This window comes from Kogia breviceps, chromosome 12 (assembly GCF_026419965.1).
Source record: "Kogia breviceps isolate mKogBre1 chromosome 12, mKogBre1 haplotype 1, whole genome shotgun sequence".
NCBI lineage: Eukaryota > Metazoa > Chordata > Mammalia > Artiodactyla > Physeteridae > Kogia > Kogia breviceps.
In genome coordinates this window covers 51,666,561-51,691,128 of record NC_081321.1, presented here as the reverse complement: position 1 = coordinate 51,691,128, position 24,568 = coordinate 51,666,561, and the positions used below count along the sequence as shown (strand labels likewise).

The 24,568-nt window shown below is 39.0% G+C and overlaps 1 protein-coding gene across 2 annotated transcripts in view; it reads right to left on the bottom strand.

Moving 5' to 3' along the window:
• SRGAP1 (SLIT-ROBO Rho GTPase activating protein 1) overlaps positions 1-24,568 on the bottom strand; it is a 271,830-nt gene that overhangs the window by 93,964 nt on the left and 153,298 nt on the right. For both annotated transcript variants that reach the window (XM_059080331.2, XM_059080329.2), the window contains exon 4: positions 18,787-18,849. In XM_059080331.2, the coding sequence (XP_058936314.1) occupies positions 18,787-18,849 (63 nt within the window). The remainder of the gene's footprint in view (positions 1-18,786; positions 18,850-24,568) is intronic.

Here is a 24,568-nt window from a genome sequence, read left to right as displayed (position 1 = left end):
ATACACACTCTTAAGATGACTATTTTGAAGAGTAAAACACAGGGTTAATGAAGAGCTTTACCTGTTTTCATAAAATCTGATGATGTCTTTCCTTAAAATCGTAAGCTGGCTAATTATGTCAAAGGCACTGCTGAACAAGAACAAAGTACGGGCCAAACTACAAAATCATGGCAGCTTTCTGTGAGCTGTGTGTAACTGCAAAGTTGTCTCTTTTTAGTAATTATCAAATCTGTCTGGGGGTGTGGTTTGGTTGGCTACTCCAGTTTGAAAGAAAAAAATAAGACAGCATTAGGAAGCAGCTGGGGAATGAAATGGGAGTCCCCCTGCAGCTGGGCAAACAGCGAGGTCAATGAATCTACTGCACACCTGGCATTTCTAGGCTTGGCTCTGTTTATATTCCCCGCCTGAAGCAAACCCACAGGCCGTCTGGGTCCTGGTTCCAGTTACATCTTTAAATGAGAGGGTGAAAAAAACCAATCTCTCTCTCCCTCTCTCATACACACACACACACACACACACACACACACACACACACACACACACACGCTCGGCTGTCTTCTTGCTAGTTGACAGGAAGGAATAAATGAGAACACGTGACTCCCATCATAGACGGATGAAAAGGCATCCCAGACAGACCTGGGTAACTGAGAAATCTTGCTTTTAAATACATCCTGAAGAAAAGACCTGAACTCCTAACTCTTGCTTTACTAAGATGGTGAGGCCTGCTGTAAGCAGGTAATTTGCACGAACTAAGCTTTAGGAACTAAGGATTCTGAGCTGGCTGCTAGCATGACGTTTCTGGTTAAGTAGCCTGGGTTAAAAGGAAAACGTTTGAGTCTGACCTAAAGCTAGCAAGAAGAGGCTATAAATATTTCATCACAATGTGTTTCAGCACAATAGCTGAGGATTCTCCACCAGGTTCAATAGTAATTTCCAGAAAGGTAATAATGTCTTTGTTCCGTTTTTCCAATTTGACTTAGGGTTTCCACTGTTCTCCAAAATGTCAACAGTTACAATGAATGAATTTTAAAAGTTGGAGAGAAAAAACTAAAAGCTTCTCGAGAACTGTAATTGCAGACAATGAATGCCAGTACAAACTGCATTATTTAAAATGTAAGCTGTTGACAGAAGTTAAATGTGTTTTGTATTTAAAATAACAGACAGTTCTCTCTTTTTCAGAGAAGTAAAAGAAAGCTTTTGAATATATACTGCAAAGAAAATAACAGCTTCTCCATCAGCTTAATGCAAACATAAGCCTTTGCATACCAAATGATATGATAGGCATATATCCATTTAAATGTACTCCAATAGCATATTTTCCTATTTGAATTCTTTTCTATTAAAACCTCATGCATAATTCTCCATTGAACACACTCAATTTATCTTCCCTGCTCTGTCTTCAACTGTAAGAAGAATATAATCAAGTAGAAAGTGACCACATCATGGATTTCTTTGTGACACTTGAATATTGCCAGAGTATTAGCAAATCATTGATGTCAGAATAAAGGGAATATTAAGCTGGACTTTGTTCAATCCTCTGCCTTTATCAATCTCTCTTTACCTCATGTACCTCTCATCTCATGTGAAATCCTATACAAAAACTTTGGACAGAAACTGTATATACTTTTTTCTTACTGACAGACCCTATATAATGGATCTGACACTACTCTTGTACTTTAAATCAAAGTAATTAAAGTATCTATAGTAAATTTCAATATTCAGTGTCAAGAAGTCATGGTGTATCTGAAAACTATCCATGTGTTGGAGATCAGTGGATTAAGGGTATAAATTCTACTTTTTGACTTCTGGCTCAGAAGTTAGAAGACATGGTTCCAGGAATGGATCTACCAGTTACTAGGTGTGGAGAGTCATTTAACACCTCTGCTCACCTTACAAGGTTGTTGTGGATACCCAATTGTACATGGTCCCTGTGTGTGGGTACAACTGTACCTTTACTGAGTTACTACATATGTGTGTATATATATGTATATAATCTACACCACTAATGTATATATGGAGACATATGTAATATGTATCTATTTAGCTAAACAAACATTATATAATTCCTACTACATGCCATACATTGTTCTAAGCATTTTACAAATACTGGGTTGGCCAAAAAGGTCATTTGGGATTTTCCATAAGATGTTACAGCAAAACCCGAACGAACTTTTTGGACAAACCAATAATAGATTATTTAATCCTTGTAAAAACACTTATAAGGTAGGTACCTTTATCCTCCCCATATTACAGATGAGAAAAGTGAGGCACAGAGAGGTTAAGTTACTTGCTGAAGGTCACACAGCTGATAATTGGCAAAGCAATGGTTGGTATCCCAGCAGTCTGGCTCCAGATTCAGTGCTCTGGACTGCTATGCCGTGACCTTCAGAAGGTCTAATGCATTATACAAATGGAAGGCCTCTTTATCTGGGGGATACAGTTACTCTTGGTCATATTTAGGAATGGAGGAAAAGAAGGAATGAAAGATAATTATTTCTTCATTCAACATTTGCTTGGTGTTTAGCACCTGTAAGGCAATGATGGGTATAAAAATAAAGACTTGGTTTCCATCTTCTAAGAGTTTAAGTTTTTAGAATTTAAAAAATGGGCCTTGGAGATTCTCATGGACACTGATGAAGTGGGAGGGCATTTGGACTGAAAGGACAGTATCAGGAAAGATGTAATGGTGTAGGCAACCCACACAGGTCTCCATGAGGAGACCAAGAAAGTGGAGAAGGGAGTCCAGGGTGGTGGATGAGGGGGTAACTGAGCTGAAGAATAAGACGGGGCCAGATGAGGAGAGCCTTGAAACCCCAACTAAGTAGTATAGAATTTATTCTGAAGGGGGTTGGTGAATCCACAGAGGTGTGAACATTATGGTCAAAGCAGTTCCTTAGCAGTAATTCGGTGAAGATAGGCAGGATGGTTTAGGGTGTGAGGCGACCTGATTTAGCATGAAGAAGAGGGAATGGAAAGGAGGAAGGAGAATCCAGAATGATAGCTCCAGGGCCTTTTCTCTGTTCTCACTCTCTTTGACCTTTTCTTAAACTTGACATGACCCCCTCCACCACGGAGTTCAAATGCTCTCAGCTCTGCTCCCAGCATCAGCCCAAGCAGCACTCTGTACACTATTGAGTCAATCACTTAACTCCCTCCCCCAAATTTGTACTTTCCTGCCTCTGTGGCCTTTTCCCAAGACAATCCAATTCCACTGTCTGGGAGGCCCTCCTCCAGCACCCCCTGCTGTTACCATTTTGACTCATCCTCCAGGGCAAGGTCAAAGCTCACCTATTGCTAAGTGCTCCCTGGGTCCCCAGCCAGAGTGATCTTGTTCTTCCGACCTCCAAGACCTACTTACTGATAGCACTTCAGACTGTGCCGTGTGTTACAGATATTTGTGTACCATTCAGTATCATGGATTGTCCTGTAAGTTCAGTGAGGCCGCCAATAATATTTTAGGCAACTCCAGGTCCTTAATATTGCCTTATATACAGGAGGAGTAAAATAGGCATCTGGTGAGAAACAAATGAAGGACAGGAATCCTTTTATATTCAGCTTGCCCATTCATTTATTCATTTAACAAATACTATGTGACTAGCATTGTTCCTCTCCATCCCTGGCATCCAAAACAGTACCACCAATAAATACCTGGGACTGGACTGATGGGATGGCAAACATTGCTAAATCATTTGTGATATATAGTTAGCACTGGAATTTATGGCATCTCAAAAAAAAAGGGTGTTGTGGTTGGCGGGTGGGCTGGTGAAAAGCAGTATGTTAGTGACAGTATTTCCTAATTCCACACACAGCCAGCTGTTTTACTAAATCCATCAATCACAAAAAGCTCTTCTGAGAAACTACATTCTTTAGGTTTCCTTAAATACCAACAACCTAAGATAAAGATCTCTTTTCTATAATCCATACATGAGAGGGCTCTAACTGTAACCAAGTTTCTGCCAGTGCCAGATTAACAAAACCGTCAGGGTAGGACCACCACCTTGGAAGTCCATTCCCAGGAAGCTCTCAGGTTCATGGGGAAGGCAGGGCTCCCGGGCCAACCTAGGCTGAGCCCCAGGAGCTGTGCTGTAAGCCTGGCTCCTTCAGGGGCTCACACAGCCTCACTTCCTCTGTGTAGACTATAGCCTCTGCTGAGCCAAGCTGTGTCTCTGGAGCTTAGTTTAAATTGGGGCAGTGGGCAGGAACTACTTTTCAGACAGCATCAACACTGCATGCTGCGATCTTTACACCGACAACCTTGAGCTTTCCTGCCCTTTAGTATACTGAGCCAACCTTGGCGGTGACTACAGAGCCAGGCAGACCTGGATTTGAGTTCTCGTGCTACTGCTTATCAGCTGTGCAAGTTTCTTAACTTTCTTGAGCCCCAGTTCCTCTGAGGTGAAATTGGGATTAAGTGATACAATGCATGGGAAGCACAGAACAGGGTGGGCAGTTCTCTTTCTTGACAGTTTCTAAGGTATGATGTAGAAGCAAGTACACAGGCTCCGCGGCCAGACTAACTGGCTTCGTATTCTGGCTCGAAGCAGAGAGGTGCAGGCCAGTGCCTCCCAAAGACAAAGCAGCTGGAGAACTGAGTACAGCAAAAGCAGACCGGATGGAGGCCTCTCCTGCTGTTTCATATTACAAACTTGGGACAGCCAAAACCTCTTAAAAACTAATCTAACATACCAGTGACGAGTACTCAGGAGTTCATGGCATAGATACCTACTGGTTCATAAAACACACCACCTGAAGTCACACTTAGGAAGGCTTCTAGCCTGTCTGCAACGTCCATCTCATCATTAGCACCCCTTTTGATGTATGCTGACAGTTACTGTAAAATTAAGTGTAATTTACTGGAAAATTACCCAGGTTTCAGGGAGCAGTGCATAGTGATCTGCATTTGATCATCCACCAAACAGCTACTGAGTATCCATAAGCCAGGCACTGTGCTAGGCTCTGAAGCTAGAGATGAAAGACATAGTCCCTACCCAGTAAAGACACAAAGGCAGGCCTACTCTTACTGAAGACAAGGGAAGCACTCATGGACTTCAGGGTAGGTAGGCTGAGTGCAAGTCAGGTGGAGAAGACTCCTAGGCTTCCTTTTAATCAGCTTCTATTTAAGTCTGGGAGCTCACTTGGAGAGAAAGATGGGGTGGGAGGGGGGATATATTTTATTTATATAAAGATGTAAAGACAGGAGAATCCCACCCAGAACATAAATGCTACTCAGTCAATGCCCACAATGGATCTCAGTTCCCACCCCAATGCCCCATATCCCACTTCAGGCCTGTGACGGACACTTATCAGTATATTTTATTCTCATTTGTGGCATCAGGGCTGGAAAAGTTGCTGATCCCTGAGGTAATGAGTGGTCAATAGGACTGTTACAATGATGAACTTTCCCACTTCCTTTCCCCAGGCTTGTATGGTTCACTATAAGTCAATGAAAGCAGAATTTACAAAATGTAATTATATTTGAAAAGTAACATTTATATGAGAACTCACTTTGAGAGGTAGTATGCTGGCAGTTAAGAGCTTAGACCCACAGAACAGACTGCTTGGGCTCAAATCCTGCCTCTGTACTTACTGTGTGATCTTGAACAAGTAACTTAACCTTTCTGTGCCTTCATTCCTTCACTGTCACATGGGCATAACATTCTTACTCACTGCATGCATAGGGTAGTTGGAAGGATTAGATGTGTCATGACATGTAAAGAGCACAGAAAAAAGAGCTTGACATATAATAAGTGCACAGTAAATGGCAGCTATTGCTATTTGAAAAAATTACCACAAAATATTTCATTTTAATAATAGGTAATGATTTCTCCATGACTGGAAAGACTATCATTTCCAACAGAGGTAAAGGAAAGGAAAGAAGTGATATTTCCATTTATGTGTATGGTAAGAATTTTAGCAAAGCGCTTTAGAAATGAGCAAATAGCTCAAGATGAACAATTAAATAGCATGAGATCCCATCTTTATAGCTAGTTTATCAAAGAAAACTTGAGGTATGCTATGGCTCCACTGAAATGAAATCAGTAAAACAGTATGAATTTATCATCAAATTATATTTATAATCCAAACAAATGCTTTGAACAAAAGGCATTGTCTGGGACTCTGGACCCTGCTGGCTGCTAACCAACCAAATGACAGGGCAACAGAGATACAGAGAATAAACAAAGGGAAAAATAGAGAACACATGCAAAGGGAGAAAGTAAGGCTAATGAAAGTCACAAAAATAATTCTATTCTGTTCAGTGTGGTGTTAAAGATTTTGTTTCAGGAGTAATTACAAAGAGCGGCATTTTATAGGTCTATAAAATCCAACAGACCTGGATTTTGGTCCTAGCTTTGCTGCAAAATAGTTCTGTAACCTCAGTCTTTCTGACCCTCAGTGTGACTTTCATCTATTAGAGATGGCAACATGAGGTCTCCTGACAGGACCAAAATTAGGGAACCAATCAAATCAAACTATGAACCTCAAACACTTTGAAAACTGTGGAATGAAAGAAAAAGCACAAACTAGAGGTCTGACCACAGAAAAACTGATCATGTAACTAAAAGGCCTCTTTCGATGAGAATTTTAACACATCCCCTGAAATGGAGAATATTTGACAATGCTCAGAGGAAATAACATAGGATGACATCTAGCAGTCTTTATGAAAAGAGCATCCGAACTGTCATTCATGTTTTGTTTTCTGTTGGAGATTTACTGTTTTCTTCTCCATCTTCAACAAGAACCTACAAGAGCCTGTGATAGTGGAAGGAGCTTTCAGGTCCTAAATATCCAAGCGTGTGAACCCTCAGCCTGCCAGGCCTTGACTGTGACCTTGTGGCAAGGCTCTGTCTAACCCTGCTGGCCCAGAGCGTTCTCACCTATAAAGGACGTGGCTGGACCATGTAATCGCTCAGGGCTTTTCCAACTCTAAAATTCTGAGTCCATGATTTCCCTTATTAATTTTATAACAACTAAGTATCACAAGTATTTATTGTTTGGGGAAATACATATATATATAATATACTTCTCACTTGCTAAAGAGGCTGATTTTTTTCAGTGTCAGGGTAGATGGCAGATAAATTTTAATCAAAAGGAAAAACCCATTAACAACAAATTATACTAATTATCTCCTGCTTCTGTTGATTGAGGCAGCAAATAGTATACCATGCTATGCCGAGGACATAAGATTCCTCCTAGAATTTTCCATGGGCTCTGAGGCCATAACTCATCTGTTTTGCTGAACTGAAAATATCTAGAAATGAACAATGCCTGTATACTCTAATGTACTATTATATTGATGAATCTTAAACTGGGGTATCTATCACTCTAGTGACTTTAATTAGCTCTCAAACTGATTAGTGATCAGTCATCAAGTGCTCATTAAGGAGGAAAACCCAGGAACTATCTGGTAGGTGCAGGGTTGACACAAGGATTTGCTACTGTGCTTTTATCTTTGACTGTTATATTTAAGTTAAAGCAGGTCATTAGTCATCTTTTTCAAAGTGCTAAATTTAACAATATTTTTTACATGGCAATATAAATTACAATTAGTTTCACCAGATTTTGCTACTTTAATAAAAATATTTAATGAAAAATGACTCATTTATCCTAAAGAGGATAAATTGTTTTCTGCCTTCTTAGAAAGAAAATGTTTCTATTTGTAAGACAAGCAACCTATATTTATTAATCTTAATCTGGGCTAGCTCTATTTTCAGTAGACACCAGAGGCAGCTTCTAATTCAAATCTTTGAGTAATAGGCAGGAGTTATTGGTTTTGTCTATCTCGAATGAACCCTCAAAGAACACTCACATTCAGCAAAAATTTCTTGAGCCCCATAAAATGTACCACAAACAGGCCTTGTCCTTTTTGATTCCTTTACATTCTATTACTAGAAATCCAATTATATTTTATTCTCTATTGATTTATACTAGGTTCATCAGGATTATTTTTCATGAGAGCAATGAACAATTTGGTATAATATCTGACCACTTCACAATGATCAGAGATTTTTAACATGAAATAAATGTCATTTTATCCAGGAACTTCTAATTTTGCAGAAGATATTTTCCTTTCTTGTCTCTCAAGCACTCCATTTGTAGTGGGGTAAAGAGAAATTGGTAAGGGCAGAGGATTTGAACAAAGTCCAGTTTAATATTCCCTTTATTCTGACATCAATGATTTGCTAATACTTTGGCAATATTCAAGCACATGGAGTTCCCTGCACAGGCAATGTGCTTTCATGCATCTGTGCTTTCCCTCACACACGAATTGCTTCCTTGGAAGGCCATTCCCACACTTCTTTTGTCAGAAAATCAGGTGTCAGCTTCTCCAGGAAGCCCTTGGGAGGTTTACACAGAGCTGTGGAGACCTCTATCTAGCCCATCACCCAACACCATACATGGAAATATCTCACAAGTCTAACTCATTGATGACAGGGCTGTTTGCCATCAATATATTAACGGGACCTGTAAATTTATTGAAAGGCTCCTCCCAGTCTCTCAGTGTGTATCACCTGGACACAACAGAGATGATCCTCTAATAATTTTAGAGCTGAGGCAACTATGCTTTTAGTACTTTCCATTTAACTGACTTAGAGACAGGGAACAGATTCTGAGATTTGGGACAAATGCTGAATAATGGCATTCCATGAATCCTAGAAACTTACAAATCACAAACCCTCTCCATACAAGCGCTGGGCAGCCACTCTACAAAGGAGGAGAGCACCGTCTTATAAGATAACCTATTCCATTTCTCAACAGATCTAATGGTTAACTTCAGGAATCAGACTGCCTGGGTTCAGATCCTTGCTTTGCCTTTTATCACGTTCCACAGTTTTCTCACCTGTAATTAGGAATAAGAACCATACCTCTAAGGTTGCTGTGAAGATAAAATGAATTAATACACGCCAAGCACTTGCAGTGGTAACTGGCAAACAGTGAGTGTTTCATAGTTGCTACAAAAATTGTAAAATACCACCCCCCCATCATATCTTTAAAGCCCACAACAGCCTCAGTCAGTGCTTACTGTCAATGCTCACTTGTTTACTCTCACACACCTGAAGGTTGAGAGCAGAGGGATGGTCTTTGTTCTATCCAACAAAGAAACTGAGCTGCAAAGAGACTTAATCCTTGCCCAACAAGTCAACAGAGAAAGTCAGTGATAGGGAAGGTCATCAGAAAGTCCTTGTTTCAAAAAGTGTTTTTCATAAGAAGTCTTCAGAGGCCCTGAAATATAAGTTTAAGCTACTGAAAGAATAATACCCACAAATTGGCACTTGGAATACATATTAACCAGGGCCATAATGAACACAGTGGCAGTAGAAGTGGTGAAGGGAGAGTTTCAAGCAGTTGGCAACGTTGAGGGGGAAAGTACATGTATAATGAAAGGCCAACAAATTTACTAGAATTTCAAAGTCACCTGCAATTTTAAATCATTAATTCTTTTCAGGGAAATGTTTCACATGTCTTCAACATTACATGTGTGTATTAGACATTTAAGTTATATGGTTTAGTATATGAAATATTTAATAAGTTATATGGTTTAGTATACGAAATATTTAAGCTGAGGACACCAGACAGTTAGAATTTTAAAATCATAGAAGACCTGAAACCCTTGGAATTGTAGCATCAACTAAAATGGAAAGCATGATACAGAATCCTTTTCTTTTCATGGAAAATGGTTTAGATCTTGACACATAAACCTGTTTCTCAAATTCAATACCTCTCACTCCATTTATTAAAAAGAAGAGGGAAAAAAAGAAGAAAGGTGAGAGGCCTTTGTTAATCTATGCAAGAAAGATTTTTGAGCTTTCAAATTGCTTTTGACCAGATGTCTAACCATTTTTTGCTGCCTATGTCGTTTAGAATCTCATTTGGTACTCTACTGAAATCTTTCAACTTCTGATTTTTTTCCTTTCTCTCTAGATATGGCTCCAGAGGGAAATTCTATGAATATGCCTTGTGTTCATCTTAATTGTATGCCTTGGCTCACATTGCTCCTATTGCCTCAAAAACCTTCCCCAACTTCTCTCCATCTGTCCTACTTGTAAAATCCTGTCCATTTTCAGACCCTTTCCTCTCTGAATTTTTCTTAATCCTCAGGGTGGACCTCTCTCTTTGGAACTCCCTAGATGAACCTTTAGATGAACCATAGCCCTCTAGATGAACCTTTCTGTTGGTACATAACGGTCTGCCTTAAGTTATAATCACCATTAAAAAGGGAGTACTGGGACTTCCTGGTGGTACAGTGGTTAAGAATCCGCCTGCCAATGCAGGGGACACGGGTTCGATCCCTGGTCCAGGAAGATCCCACATGCCATGGAGCAACTAAGCCTGTGTGCCAAAACTACAGAAGCCCGTGCGCCTAGAGCCCGTGCTCTGAAACAAGAGAAGCCATCGCAGTGAGAAGCCCGCGGCGACGAAGAGTAGCCCCCCGGTTGCCGCAACTAGAGAAAGCCCATGCGCAGCAACGAAGACCCAACGCAGCCAAAATTAAATTAATAAAATAAATAAATCTATTAAAAAAGGGGAGTACAGTGTGTGAGCTGAGTCTTTTGACTCTGCTTGGTCTGAGACTTCCTAGCTGTGTGACTTTGGGCAAAGTACTTAACGTTTCTGTGCCTCATCTACCCTGTAGGGCCGTTGGAACAATTTAAAGAGCTAATTATGTAAATTGCTTAGAATAGTACCAGATAAAGGTTAGCTGTTGCTATTTAGTCCTTATTTAGCTTTTATTTGCCAGACTTCTGGTACTGTCTTGCCTAAAGCTCCCAGCACAGTAGCACATACATAGTAGGGTCCTATATACTAATTTGAATTAAAATAAAAACCTGGGTTACAGTTCCAACCTGGGACTTTAGTTAATCACTTAATCTGAGTCTCTGTGATGGTCTCTCTAAATGAGGAGGTTAATTTGATCATTTCTAAAGGCCCATTCAGCGCCAAAATTCTATCAGATAATCATGCGAGTTAAGATATGTTGAGGGGCTTCCCTGGTGGTGCAGTGGTTGAGAGTCCACCTGCCGATGCGGGGGACACGGGTTCGTGCCCTGGTCTGGGAAGATCCCACATGCCGCGGAGCCTGTGCATTCGGCGCCTGTGCTCCACAATGGGAGAGGCCACAACAGTGAGAGGCCCACGTACCGAGAAAAAAAAAAAGATATGTTTAAATGGATCACCCGGCTCAACAGATTTAGATCTTCATTCCATTCACATGATTTTTACTGGCCAACATTTCTAGTCCATTTTGAGACAATAAATCTAAGGAAAATGCCCATGATTTATTCTATGTGTATGTATTATATATTTGGTTTTGATGAATAATGATAAACAAAGCTAAGTACCTTAATTACCCAATACAAATGAAACATTCTGATTGCCTGTTATTAAAGCATTCTAATCATTTAAAAGTCATACTACTATATTTCAGAATGTAATAGTTTGGATAAAATACTCTGAGAACGATTCTTGATATGAAACATGCTTTAGAAATGTTTTGTTTTTACTAAACTATACTTTCTAACACTATTTTGTTTTTTCATTTCTAAGTCAAATAATTGTTTTTGGTTCATATTGCTCACTTCTTTTAAAAGACAGTTTTATTTGTAGTTCATAAGCACCAACCATAACTAATTCTCAAATCTCAGAGAGAAAAGAAAAATTCCAAGCAGGAGCTAGCGAGCATTTCACCTCATTAATTAGCAGGGTACCCTAAAAGACATCTACATATAAAGTTCTTATCAAACAGATGTCCTGGGGGGGGTAGGGATGACTTAGGAGTTTTGAATTAACATATACACATTACTCTATATAAAATAGATAAGCAACAGGGACCTACTGTATACCACAGGGAACTATACTCAAAATCTTGTAATAACGTATAATGGAAGAGAATGTAAAAAAAAGAATATATATAATATATAAACAACTGAATCACTTTTCTGTACACCTGAAAATAACACAACATTGTAAATCAATATTTCAATAACAAATTTTTTAAAAATTAAAAATAAAACAACAGCTGTCTTTAGAGAGTCTTCCAATGGAAATTTTATTAATCTCAATCGTTTTGGCAGGAAGATGAATCCAGGTTAAACTATCGAACCTGGTCTCTAAAGTCAGTCTGTGTCAAGGCCAAGATTAGAATTCAGAAGGCAGGGAGTCATGTGATCCCAAATACCTCTCTTTCTTTCCATCTAAGCGTCTAGTAATAAAGCCAGGGCAAGGATATATGGAAACACTTTGTCAGCCCAGGATCTCTAAATAGACTACTTTTTAAAAGTTTTCCAGGTGGCATCAGGAGAATGTGGTATTCCAGAGAGGTTTTCATTTGGGGGAGCCTTTTACATATCCTTTCTGCCTTATTTCTCTTTGTTCAGTGTTTTGTTCCCAGACCCAGACCTCTTTGTAGTCCCTCTCAAAGCAATGAATTTGCATTTTCACTACAGAAATATATATTTCAAATACTTCAAATGCCCTTGAGCTAAAATAAATACTTAACCAGAACAAAATAAAACAAAAAAACCCAAAAACCTCTTTGAGGCACAGAGAAAAATCTTCTGATAGGATGTGGCAAGTATCTTGCTTGGGCTTTTTCAGAATGACCTTTCAACCTTGCCTGGGGCATGTTTCTTCTTATAGAAGAATGCATTAGTTCCTGGTTTGTGGGAGGCTCACAAAGACAGCCAAGGAAGCTTTCCTCAGCAGTCCTCAGAGGTGGAGTTTTCTAAGAAGGGCTTGAAATAATAAACAGTGTCTTCCCTCCCATCTCCTCTAAAAATAATTAGCTTTTTATTTTAACATTTTAAACTGGTTCAAAGATTTGTAAAGGCTAGGGTGGATATCTGTGTGCATTCAGAAACCCTGTTTTCCAAATAACTCCTGTACAAGAGGCTCAAAAGACTTGGGTTTGTACTGGGACAGCTTCTATTCTCTATTTACATTTGTTAGGCAAATTAGAGCTAGGGCTCAGAAGGGAGAAAACAAAGGTGCATGGAATAGCCAGTAATGGATACTTAGCACTAATCACCATGTGAGAACACACAGCTAAACAGGTGGTGTTGACACATATAACACTAAAGCTGTATGAAAAGCTGCTTTAAAGAGGCAGCCCCCCAAATGAACATATCCTAATATTAAAGCTGAGTGTGCAAACCCAAAGCCGTTTGGGTCTGCCCATTTTGTAACCCACATCAACAATCTGGAAAGCTCAATCAAGTTTTTACAAGTGGCAATCAGAGCGTGCAGTGTAAAAGTTTCAACTCTGAGTTTTACCTATTAGATCAGGTTCCACCCTTCTTCTCCGCACCTGTCCTGCACATCCTTCCCTAAGGCAGCTGTGCAGTAGGGAACTGACGGGCCTTGGGGATGGAAGTGAGCTGAGATTTTGGAGCATTCATTTACTATCTGTGTGACCCTGAGCTAATTATTTGGAGCCCTGACTCCCATTAGTCACCTTGGGATTAGGAATACCTGCCTCATAGGACTGCTGTGAGAGATGTATGGGATCCTGCATGTGCCTCATGGTAAGGGTTGGATAAATCTTCATTTTCTCAGTTCTTTCCTCTTAATTTAATGGAATTTGAAGATGGATTATCTCTTGACTCTGGCTAGCCACGTGTGTCGCTGATGTATGGAGAGAGTAATCATCAATTACACATAATTAACAATCAATTTCACGTGGATTTACCATGACATCTGTGTTAATCTCCGTTAGAATTTGCTTACTGAGGATGGTAAGCGCCTTGTTTTTCAAAACACTGAGTATAATGCTGTAAAACCTAGGCAAAGTAAAGAAATATTAATATAGGACAAATAATTGTTTTTCTCCTAAAATACAACATAACCTTTTGAGATTTTGGTATAAGGGGACAGGCTTAACACTTCAAACCACTGTTTTATGATGAGCCCTTTACCAGACTGATGAAGGCAAATTTTGGATGGAATGTTCCTTTTAACCTTTTGTGTCACCATTTTTCCATTTTTGCCTTTTCACTTCTCCACTAACCCAGTCACAGCCCTGTTCACATTTACTATTAATTTGGTTTTCTTACAGGAAGTTACCATCCTTTTTCTTTTTGTACAAAACTAATATATACTGATTATAAGGAAAAACCATGTATATATAAAAAAAATCTGATATTACTATTAATATCATCCCTGATCTCTACCTTTACTCTGAGAGGCAGACAAGGAGCTGTTGCCATCCCCACTTCACCGATGATGAGGAAGATGACAATGACAAAGAGGATGACACTACCTACATTTATTAAGCATTTACTATGTGCCAGGCACTGTTCTGAATGCTTAATCTGTATTAACTCAGCTTTATTTTTTCTCTTAGCACTTACGCCTGCCATACTATATATTCATTTGTTTATTGTCTGTTTCTCCTCCCTAGAATATAAATGCCCTGAGAGGACGTAACACAGTCTGTTTTTATTCACATCTATTATACATCCCCAGTACATCTACAAGTGCCTGGCATGGTAGGAGGCATTCAAAAACTGTGGAATAAATAAACTAGTTTTCCTAACAACATGGGTGAGCCTTATCTAATACATTAAGGCCCTGAATAAAATAAAGAACTGAGTAAGAGAGAATTTGCTCTCTCTGCCTGTCTTTGAGGTGAGACGTGGTCTTCTGCTGTGGACTTGAACTCGGGCTGGAACTTACACCATCAGCTCTCCTGGTTCTCAGGCCTTTGGATGGACTGGAACTATCTCTGGCTCTCCAGCTTGCTGCCTGCTGATTTGGGGACTTCTCAGCCTCCACATCGCATGAATCAACTCCTTATAATCAATTTCACTCCCATATCTATCTATCTACCTATCTATTTATCTATCTATCTAATCTCCTATTGGTTCTATTTCTCCCAGACTAATAAAGATGCCCAGATTGGCTAAGAGAGCCGAGATTCAAATTCAAGTTCGATGTGAGTCCAGTCAATTTTTTTCCTTAAAGCATAGCAGTCTCCCTGCTTTCTTAACCCTACTTTAGTTCTCTTTCACATGTTAAACTGAAAAGGAAGTTAATTAGTGGATTAGACTTAGAAAGGGAATTTGAAGATCTTGGTTCACTCTTACTTTTTAGCCCAGTGAGTCCCATCTGTTAGATCTTTTTTTAAAATTTTAACTTTTTTGTTTTTTCTGTTGTTGGTTTTGTATTTTTTCTTTTTCCTTTTTGTTAGATCATTTAAATTAACATTTCTAAGAAGTACAGGTTGCCAGTGAGGCACATGTTCAATTTTTCACCTATGTTTTTGTTAAAGCAACATTAATGCCATTGATTTAAAAAAAATACAAAGGAGCAAGTGATAAATGGCTTAGGTGCTTTGTGTTGTTAGGGTGGCATTAACATTTAGAGATCTTTGTTAGAGAATGGTTTCCCAAAACTATGGCAACAGAGATAAAATGACAGACCCGCAGAGGCTCTGGAGCCAGACCTGGACTTGAGATCCCACTCTACTTATTGTGCAACCTGGACAAACCTCTCTGTGCCTTAGTTTCCTCATCTGTGAAATGAGGATAATGATAGTAACTGCCTCATAGAGACACTGTGAGGATTACATAAAATAATGCATGTGCTTAGCACAAAAACTAGCCATATATAATAAGCATTTAATAAATGTTAGCTACTTTGAAAGGCATGTCTAGTTACCTAAAAAATATCTCCCATTCTCTCTCAAATTAACAAAATCCTCAATTTTTAACTGGCTGCCAATGGGCTGGCCAACTAAAGGCCTATAACTCCCAGACTTCCTTGAAGACTTGTGAAACTGTGTTTCTAAGTTCTGGCCAATGAGATGTATATGAAAGTTTTATATGGAAACTTCATTAAGTCTTCGTAAGAGACAGAGGACCTGCCCTTCTTTCCTTTCTCCATTCTGTTGGAGCCTCCTTTCTCCATTTCAGGAAAGCAGATGAAATGGCTAGAGCTCCAGCAACTATCTTGAACTCTAAGAACAAAGATACAATTGTTTCTCTGAACAGTGTATTACGAGGAGCCTGATTCTTTGATGGCTTTATGTAACCTCCATACCAGTCCTGTGCTGCCAACCTCTGAACTTCTTTTATGTGAGAGAGAGGTTAAACTTCTACCTTGTTTATGCCATTATTCTGAGTACCTCTGTTATTCAAGGCCCAAGTAATCCTAACTGCTGTGGCCTGCCCATATGGTAGGTTCAAAACCACTTTGAGGCCCTGTTTCTGTAAATAAAGGCAAGGTTGAGGCAAAAATATAGAAAAGGGTATGCATGTCTTCAAAGCCTTTCCTCTCCTTCCAGACGGCACTCAGATGCCACCATCCTCTCTGTCCTGCTCAGAGGTCTAGGCCTTCATGCCCCATGCATACAACCCGTTCTCAAAGAATCTGATAAAACTCGGTTCATTTTAAGGTAGAACTGATCAGAAGGCATCTCTTTCTATTTGTCCTGAGCATTTGTATTTTATTTAAGACAAAGCCTTCTGATAGAATGCTTGGAATAATCAACAGACCTGTGAGAGAACTATTTTGGGGTAGGGAAGCCCACACATAAGGCTACTGCCCACCACTAAGGTTGGACTGTAATTTAATAAAAAGCACTCCTCTGGTTTAAGGAAGTTAATGTACCTCTCAAAAAGGAGTTCACCTTCAACTCCCAAGGAGTATCAAGGGTTGTGAGAAAGGGAGGAGTGAATATTTGTTTGAAAAGGCAATTAAATAGCATCCTCAATGCCCTCAGGCTACATATTTTACACCTTACTTCAACAATCATTATTACATCATCAGTTGTAAAAAATTCTATGCATGATGCAACTCAGAAGGCAATTTATTCGTGACCAGTCAGTGGTTGAATAAAGAACCTAAACCGCATTCCCCCAAACCTTGGTCCCCTGTTCAAACACTCCTCACTTTTTCTTCCTTTCTGAATGTAAACTGAATATATGTAATGTAAACTGAATAAATGTAATGTCATTTGAACATGACAGAATTTATGTATCTGAATTCAAATTGCAAGAGAGACCATCTTTCAGAGTAAAAAGTGTGTGTGTGTGTGTGTGTGTGTGTGTGTGTGTGTGTGTGTGTGTGTATAATAAGACGGTCTTTCCCCACAGAACATGACATCTGACCTCAAATGTGCATGCTCTCTGGTTTGCTTAAAGTAAAATTATCTCCCAAGAGCGCAAAGTGATCTACAGACTACCTAATTAAAACCTCATTGCCTATCTCCTCTATGCCTTGATTCCTCAACTGATTCAGAGATTAAAAGACTGACAGGGTTATTTAAACTCTGGTGACCTTTTCTAGAATCTGGCTCCTTCAGGCTTTCAGACTGATACTGATGAGAGGTTTGAAGAGTTATCAACTTACTTGATTCAACTATAGAGTCTCCTAGATGTCTAATTCCACTTGATAGGCTGAATCCAGGAGAAATTTCTCTATGCACATCCCTCACTGAGACAAAATTTTCATGACATTCTACCAAATTTTCTTCTATTCAACAGTCAAGTTTATCTTTGCCAGCGTTGCTCTGACTAGTATTACTAGTTCCAGACCATAAACAACAGGCTCTTGTTTATGATGCCATGATAACCATCAGATTTATTTTTTAAAGTATTAGAGACTGAGTTACATTTCTAGGTAAAACAATGCCCAAGCAAAGGGAACCACAAGGAAAGTGCCATGAAGCCCTCATCTTAAAATAGTTCAATGGAAGAAGACAGAATTTCTTCTGTGGAAGTCTCAGAGGCACAACGCTGATTTAACTTTTAAATTCTACATCCAGGATTTCTAGAAATGGTTGATACCTTAGGTTATCAGAAATTAATAAATCACACCAAGAGTGGGCTAATAAATGCCCTTTTATATGGATATGACCTTATAACATGAGGCTTTTGCACATAAAGTTAAAGGTTTCTGAAGGAGGAACAAGCAATTAGAAACTGTCAAGTTAATTCAAAAGCACAGTTGTAGCAAACATGCTGCATAAAAACACAAATTTATCACACACGAAAAAAACTGGAAAGTGGATTTTATAAGAATATCACTCATTTTATAAAGTTTAAAACTACAGATTCTTTTAGTTAGCAAGTATCAGTGGAGCATTAAAAGCAATTTAATTCACAAAACTGTATTTAACACACTTGCTTTTTAGGAACAAATGAATTTGCAAATCAAGAAACATATTTTAATAAGTTTCAGGTTCAATTTGCCTGTAAAGAAAAATTCAAATAATCTTGTATAATGAAAATGCAAATATCTATAGTCAGAACAAATTAACATTACTCAATTGGCATTATGTTGTTCTCTTATAAAATAAAAACTCGTCAAATTCCTCCAAAAGGAATTTGTATTTAATAATATGATCATTAATTGTAAAACAAAGTATACATAGGCATATGACTAATCATTGATTTTGTTTTTTTAATAGTTAATCATTTAATTTCTTCTCATTATATGCATTAACCTGAAAAAACTTAAATTCAGAAAAGCAAACTATTGCCAAGAGGAAAAATAGATACCCCTCCTCCTCAATATTCTGGAACTGAATATATGAATAGATCACATATAATCCAACCATGTAAAAACATTCTTTTTGGGACAACTATAGTCCAGTTTCTTAAAGTGTTCTGACTGCATATACATATTTACTTGAAACAGTCTCATGCCATCTATCCACTCGGTTCCACATTTCAACCAGACAAGCATCCATCAACACTCTAGCTTGGAATGAGTTCTAATAAGAGAAGTGTTTCTGCAAACCAGAATTCTAAACCAAAGATTTTTCCAAAAGAAAGATTATGTGCTTACCGTATAGAGCTCGTTAAGAACCTTCATTAAGTCCTCATGAAGCTGGAATGCAATCTCTTTGCTCTGCAATGAGAAAAAATTAACAATATTAAAAACTGTAACAGAAACTTGTTTCTAGATGATTTACATCTTAAGAAGTCCACTGACTGAAAATAGAAGAATGTGTATAACACAATGGAAGGCCAGCACGACCCTGATACAATAAACATCTTTGACCAAATGGCCCTTTCTAAATACTAGATGTGTGCACCAATGGTTACCACTGGCTGGACAGAAGCAAAGAAGTGGACCGTGTGAATGGCTCTCCCACCATCCAAATCAGACTTTATCAAGAGCGAGAAAAAGGAGGGTGAAGCACTGTGCTTGCTCAGAAGTTGAGTTGCAGAACTTAAGTCATGAAAAGATGAATTCCAGCATCTTGCTTCCCATCTCAGTATTATCACAGGGAATTGTGCAGTGTGAGTCCCCAGAAGCTTAGTTAGAAACCAAAAGGGAAATTTACTCTCCCTTTCCAAAATAACTATATGACTGACTACAAATTTTTTTTTTAATTAAAGCATAGTTGATTTACAATGTTGTATTAGTTTCTGGTGTATGGCAAAGTGTTTCAGTTATACATATACATACATACATATATATATATATATATATATATATATATATATATATATATATATGTTCTTTTTCAGATTCTTTTCCATTATAGATTATTACAAGATACTGACTATAGTTCCCTGTGCTATACAGTAGGATCTTGTTGTTTATCTATTTTATATATAGTAGTTTCTGTCTGCTAATCATAAACTCCTAATTTATCCCTCCCCACCTCTTTCCCCTTTGGTAACCATAAGTTTGTTTTCTATGTCTGTGAGTCTGTTTCTGTTTTTGTTTGTTTGTTTGTTTTGTTTTGTTTTGTTTTGCGGTACGCAGGCCTCTCACTGCTGTGACCTCTACCGTTGCGGAGCACAGGCTCTGGACACGCAGGCTCAGGGGCCATGGCTCACGGCCCCAGCTGCTCCGCGGCACGTGGGATCTTCCTGGACCGGGGCACGAACCCGTGTCCCCTGCATTGGCAGGCGGACTCTCAACCACTGCGCCACCAGGGAAGCCCTCTGTTTTATAAATAAGTTCATTTACATCATTTTTAAAGATTCTACATATAAGGGATATCATATGATACTTGTCTCTCCCTTTGACTGACTACAATTTTAATTTTAAGAAAACATTTTCAAAGTAGTGATTTGGTAAGGCCACTTATGCTCCACATACTTTTTGCCTCTGCATTTATTATTGTTATTTTTTCATTAAGACAAAAAAGAGAGTTTTACTTTTCCACTCAGTGGGTAAATGACAGCATTTAAGATATTCTTCCCTAGGCTAATTCTGAGGGTTTGACAGAGAAGTATTTACATTTTTTTTTTTCAGCAAAATCTGTAAGTTACTTTAAAGGAAATCATATATACAAATTACTTTTTTTTTTTTCTTGTTTTGAGTTCAGTATTTAGTCAGGTACGGAAAAAAATGTGTAGCATGGCTTAATCTATAGTCTGAGACAATAACAACAACATCCATGGTTCATTTCTGTGTCTCCTACTGGGCTGTCATGACTGGGAGTAAGGGCCATATCTGTATCAGCTCTGCGACCCCAGTGTCCTATAGTGCTTGGGCACGAGGCCAGAACTAGGGTGAGGCAAGTGAGGTGCCGAGGGTATGGAATTTAAGAAGACACTAGTCCAGGTCCCACTTGGGCACAAAGGAAGCTTCCAATCAGCACTTGCTAAATGAATCTGTAAATAAGTTGAAATACTGCTGTTTGTGTGATTTGCTGAAGTAGTTACTGCCTTTGGTGAAGGCTGGCCACTGGTGAGAGGGAAGAAAAGAAAGTCCCATAGACCACTCTTAATAAAATCAAAGGATCTAGATGAAACACAGTCCATCTGCCAACACTAGGTCATTGGGTTAGGCCTCCCTTAAAAAAGGCCACATGTGCTGAAGCAAAAATTTGTGAACATAAAATAGTGTGGGAAGATGACATCAGAGCAATAGCTAAACTTCGAGAAATTCAAATTCGTTAGCTGCATTTGTCCCTGGGTTTTCTTGGAGTGATAAAGGGTGCTGGTGTTTATTGAGCTCTGAAAGATTTAAAATCCCTACACTTGAGTTAGAGATTTTATGTTTTGCTGTGTCCCTGCTATGTGAAGAGGTGGGTTAAGAATCACTGAAGGATGAAAGGAAAGTCACAAGTGAGCAAATGAAGCCAACTGAAACTCATTTTATTTCCCTGAAATTTTGTCTATTCTGACTGTATACATTACACTGCAATCTCCTATGACTTCAGCTTGCTGGTTTTTTTTTTTTTTGGCTGTATGTGGGCCTCTCACTGTTGTGGCCTCTCCCGTTGTGGAGCACAGGCTCCGGACACACAGGCTCAGCGGCCATGGCTCACGGGCCTAGCCGCTCCGTGGCATGTGGGATCTTCCCAGACTGGGACATGAACCCGTGTCCCCTGCATCGGCAGGCAGACTCTCAACACTGAGCCACCAGGGAAGCCCCACCCTGGTGTTATTTTAATATCATATTTCATTCAAGGATCTGAGCTACCAATTCAGAACTCTCTAATGGGATCAAAGGCTACCAAGTAACTCTGCTCAGCTGCCCACATTTCAGGTAGCAAGTCCAAAAAGAAAATATTTCTTGGCTAAGACTTTAGAACAATAACCCCCCAAATCCCTTAGGTCCAATTAACTGCAAGCCAAGAATATTTAGGATCAGATTGAACACTTGGGTTTGGGGAAATAAGGGCCTGCTAAACCAGCCAAGTCAAATATCTTACAACAGCAAAAAGGTTCTTTGTACGTTTCACATTTTATAAGATTTCAGGTAATGAGGTAGAGGAAGTCTGGCAAAACAGACATACTGTTCTCTTCTAAGCACACTCACATTTTTGGTTCACCTTTCCTCAGAGGCCCTGAAATATAAAAAATCTGTCTGGGAGGCAGTATAGAATAACACTTCAAAGCAAGGACTCTGGAGTCAGAATACTGGGACTGAAGTCTCAAAGGCTTTGGACTCCCCTGTGCCTGAGTTTCCAGATCTATAAAAGGAATGTAGTCATGGTACCTATGTCATAGGGTTGATGAGAGCATTAACCAGATGACACATACACAGAACTCAGAATGGTACCTAATACACAGTAAACATCCCACAAATGTTGTAATTATTTAATTCTTTCCCAGACACTGTAACAGTTAACTCCCTTGAGTGAAAAGCCCACATGGTATTCTTCCTTCTTTTGGTCTCTACAGACACTTATTCCATTGACTTCCACATAGGAAGTGCTTGGCAGATACTGGTTGAATTGAACTGGATGTCCTTCACTCCACTCCCAATTACCCTGGCCTTTAGATCCACCCAAGCGACCCCTGATTTGGAAGGGCCTCAAGTATTGTGCTCCAGCCTTTGAGCCCTTCTTACATCCATACACCCTTGCCACATATGTACACTGAACTTATCTATGTTCCATTTTCGTGGGTATACTACTGATGGTACCAGATGAATTAATCAAACATCTACTAGGAAATGCATAATTCCTCAAGCCAATGGGATAAGATATATACAACTCATGAAAGAGGCCGTTAAGGAGCCAGGCTTCAGTGGGAACTTTAAATTCTGTGAGAAGTTGGTGGCAAGTTATTTTCAGGTAGGTAGAGCCCCAGCTACCCTCATGACACATCACTGAAGTTTCCACCTAGATGTTCACTTTGAATGACGGTCTAAACTTTCCGTGGCCTAGTCAGTAGCCTCGAAATTAACCATTTTCTCCCCACCCTGCACCATTCCTTTTGCCTGCAAAAACTGTGAAAAGAATTGGGCTGTGCTCTGAAACACCAGACCATATGACTGAAGTGTGAAGCATGAATTTTCACACCCTCTTACTCACAGATACCCAGGCCAGACAACATCAAGTCCTAGTCTGAGTGCTGGGGGCTTGGTCCCTGTCCCCATGGCATAGAAGCAACGACAAGATCACCTCATGTTATCCCCACCCCAACTTTAAACATGTCTCCAATTTATTACAGTAACAGTGAAAAACAGTCCTTTCTTCTAAATACGACTCTGGACCCCAAGAGAAGCAATCTTAAAACAAAACACATCTGCTGTGGCACACAGGATGCTGACATACTCAACTAATGAACTGAAACCCTTTAATTAGAAAATATCTGGATTATCAAAAGTCCATCAAAATTCAATAGGTTAAGGATACCTCTGGATTCTATTTCATTAAAAATTTGAAAACAGTGAGAGCAGACCCTTGACCCTTGACCCTTGACCAAGAGCTGCTAGGTAAGAAAAAGGATACGGGTATTAAGGAAAGCAATCAATGTTCCCTTTGTACAAGAGAAAAATATAACTTTATGAAATGATGTATGCTTGAAATAAAGTATTTTTCATGTTATTTGCGATTGGCTGATTAAAATTACTTTTGCAAGGGGAAGGAGAGTCCCCTCCAACTGCTTCACGTATGGAGTTGAAAAAGCGAACAGTTTTTTTTCTCCCATTCTGTGGGCCTATATAAGTTCAAACGATGGTAAAAACTTCTAATGCATTGCAATAGGATTCTAGGATTCTGACCCAAGGGGAAGGAAAATGGTTAGAACTTCCATTCAGTTGACATTTATTAAATGTCTCCAATGTGTAAACCCAGAGTTGAATACCAAGTCAATTTCTAATTGTTTCCTATTTATTATCACTTTGATGTTTCAGACAATTCAAACATAAGTCCAAAATGAACAGTCCCAAAGTTTCCACCTTTTTTTCATTATAAAAATGAATTAAGTGTATTGAATAATATTGGAAAAATAGAGACCAGAAGGCCAAAACTACCACCATTATAATCTGATGGGTGTATTTCCTTCAAGTTTATTTATCTAAACAGAGGTCTGAGTTGTAATCATTCTATAATAATAAAGTATCTTTTTTCTACTCTTTTTTCCAGTTATCATACATTTTCCCATGTACTTATATAATTTTCAGAACATTATTATTGATTAAAATAACTACACAGTGAATGTATATTAACCATTCTTCTATTATGGTTTCCAATGTTTCCACTATTTTCCATCAATCATTCAATTACTTACTTATTCATTCAATTTCACCAATATATTTTAATCACCCTGAACTATTATTATGAATGCTGTTCTAAAGTCATATCTTGCATTTTGTGCTATTGCCTTAGTGTCAATTCCCAGACATGAAATTACCAGGATAAAAGTATTGACATTTTAGGGCTTCCCTGGTGGCACAGTGGTTGGGAATCTGCCTGCTAATGCAGGGGACACGGGTTCGAGCCCTGGCCTGGAAGGATCCCACATGCCGTGGAGCAACTGGGCCCGTGAGCCACAACTACTGAGCCTGCACGTCTGGAGCCTGTGCTCTGCAACGAGAGGCCGCGATAGTGAGAGGCCCGTGCATCATGATGAATAGTGGCCCCCGCTTGCCACAACTAGAGAAAGCCCTCACACAGAAACAAGACCCAACACAGCAAAAATTAAAAAAAAAAAAAAAGTATTGACATTTTAAAGACCCTGGATTCACATTGGAAGATTACTTTCTAAAAGTGTTATAATGAATTTATATTGCTTCCAGAACAAAAGTGTCACTCATGTCAGAATCGGGTTCATCCAAGACTTGCTTCTTCTCCTTGAAAGAGAAGCCACCAATCCTATCTATTCTGGTTGATCTGTTTTTCTGTATGTCATGAGAATTTTTTTTAAAGATA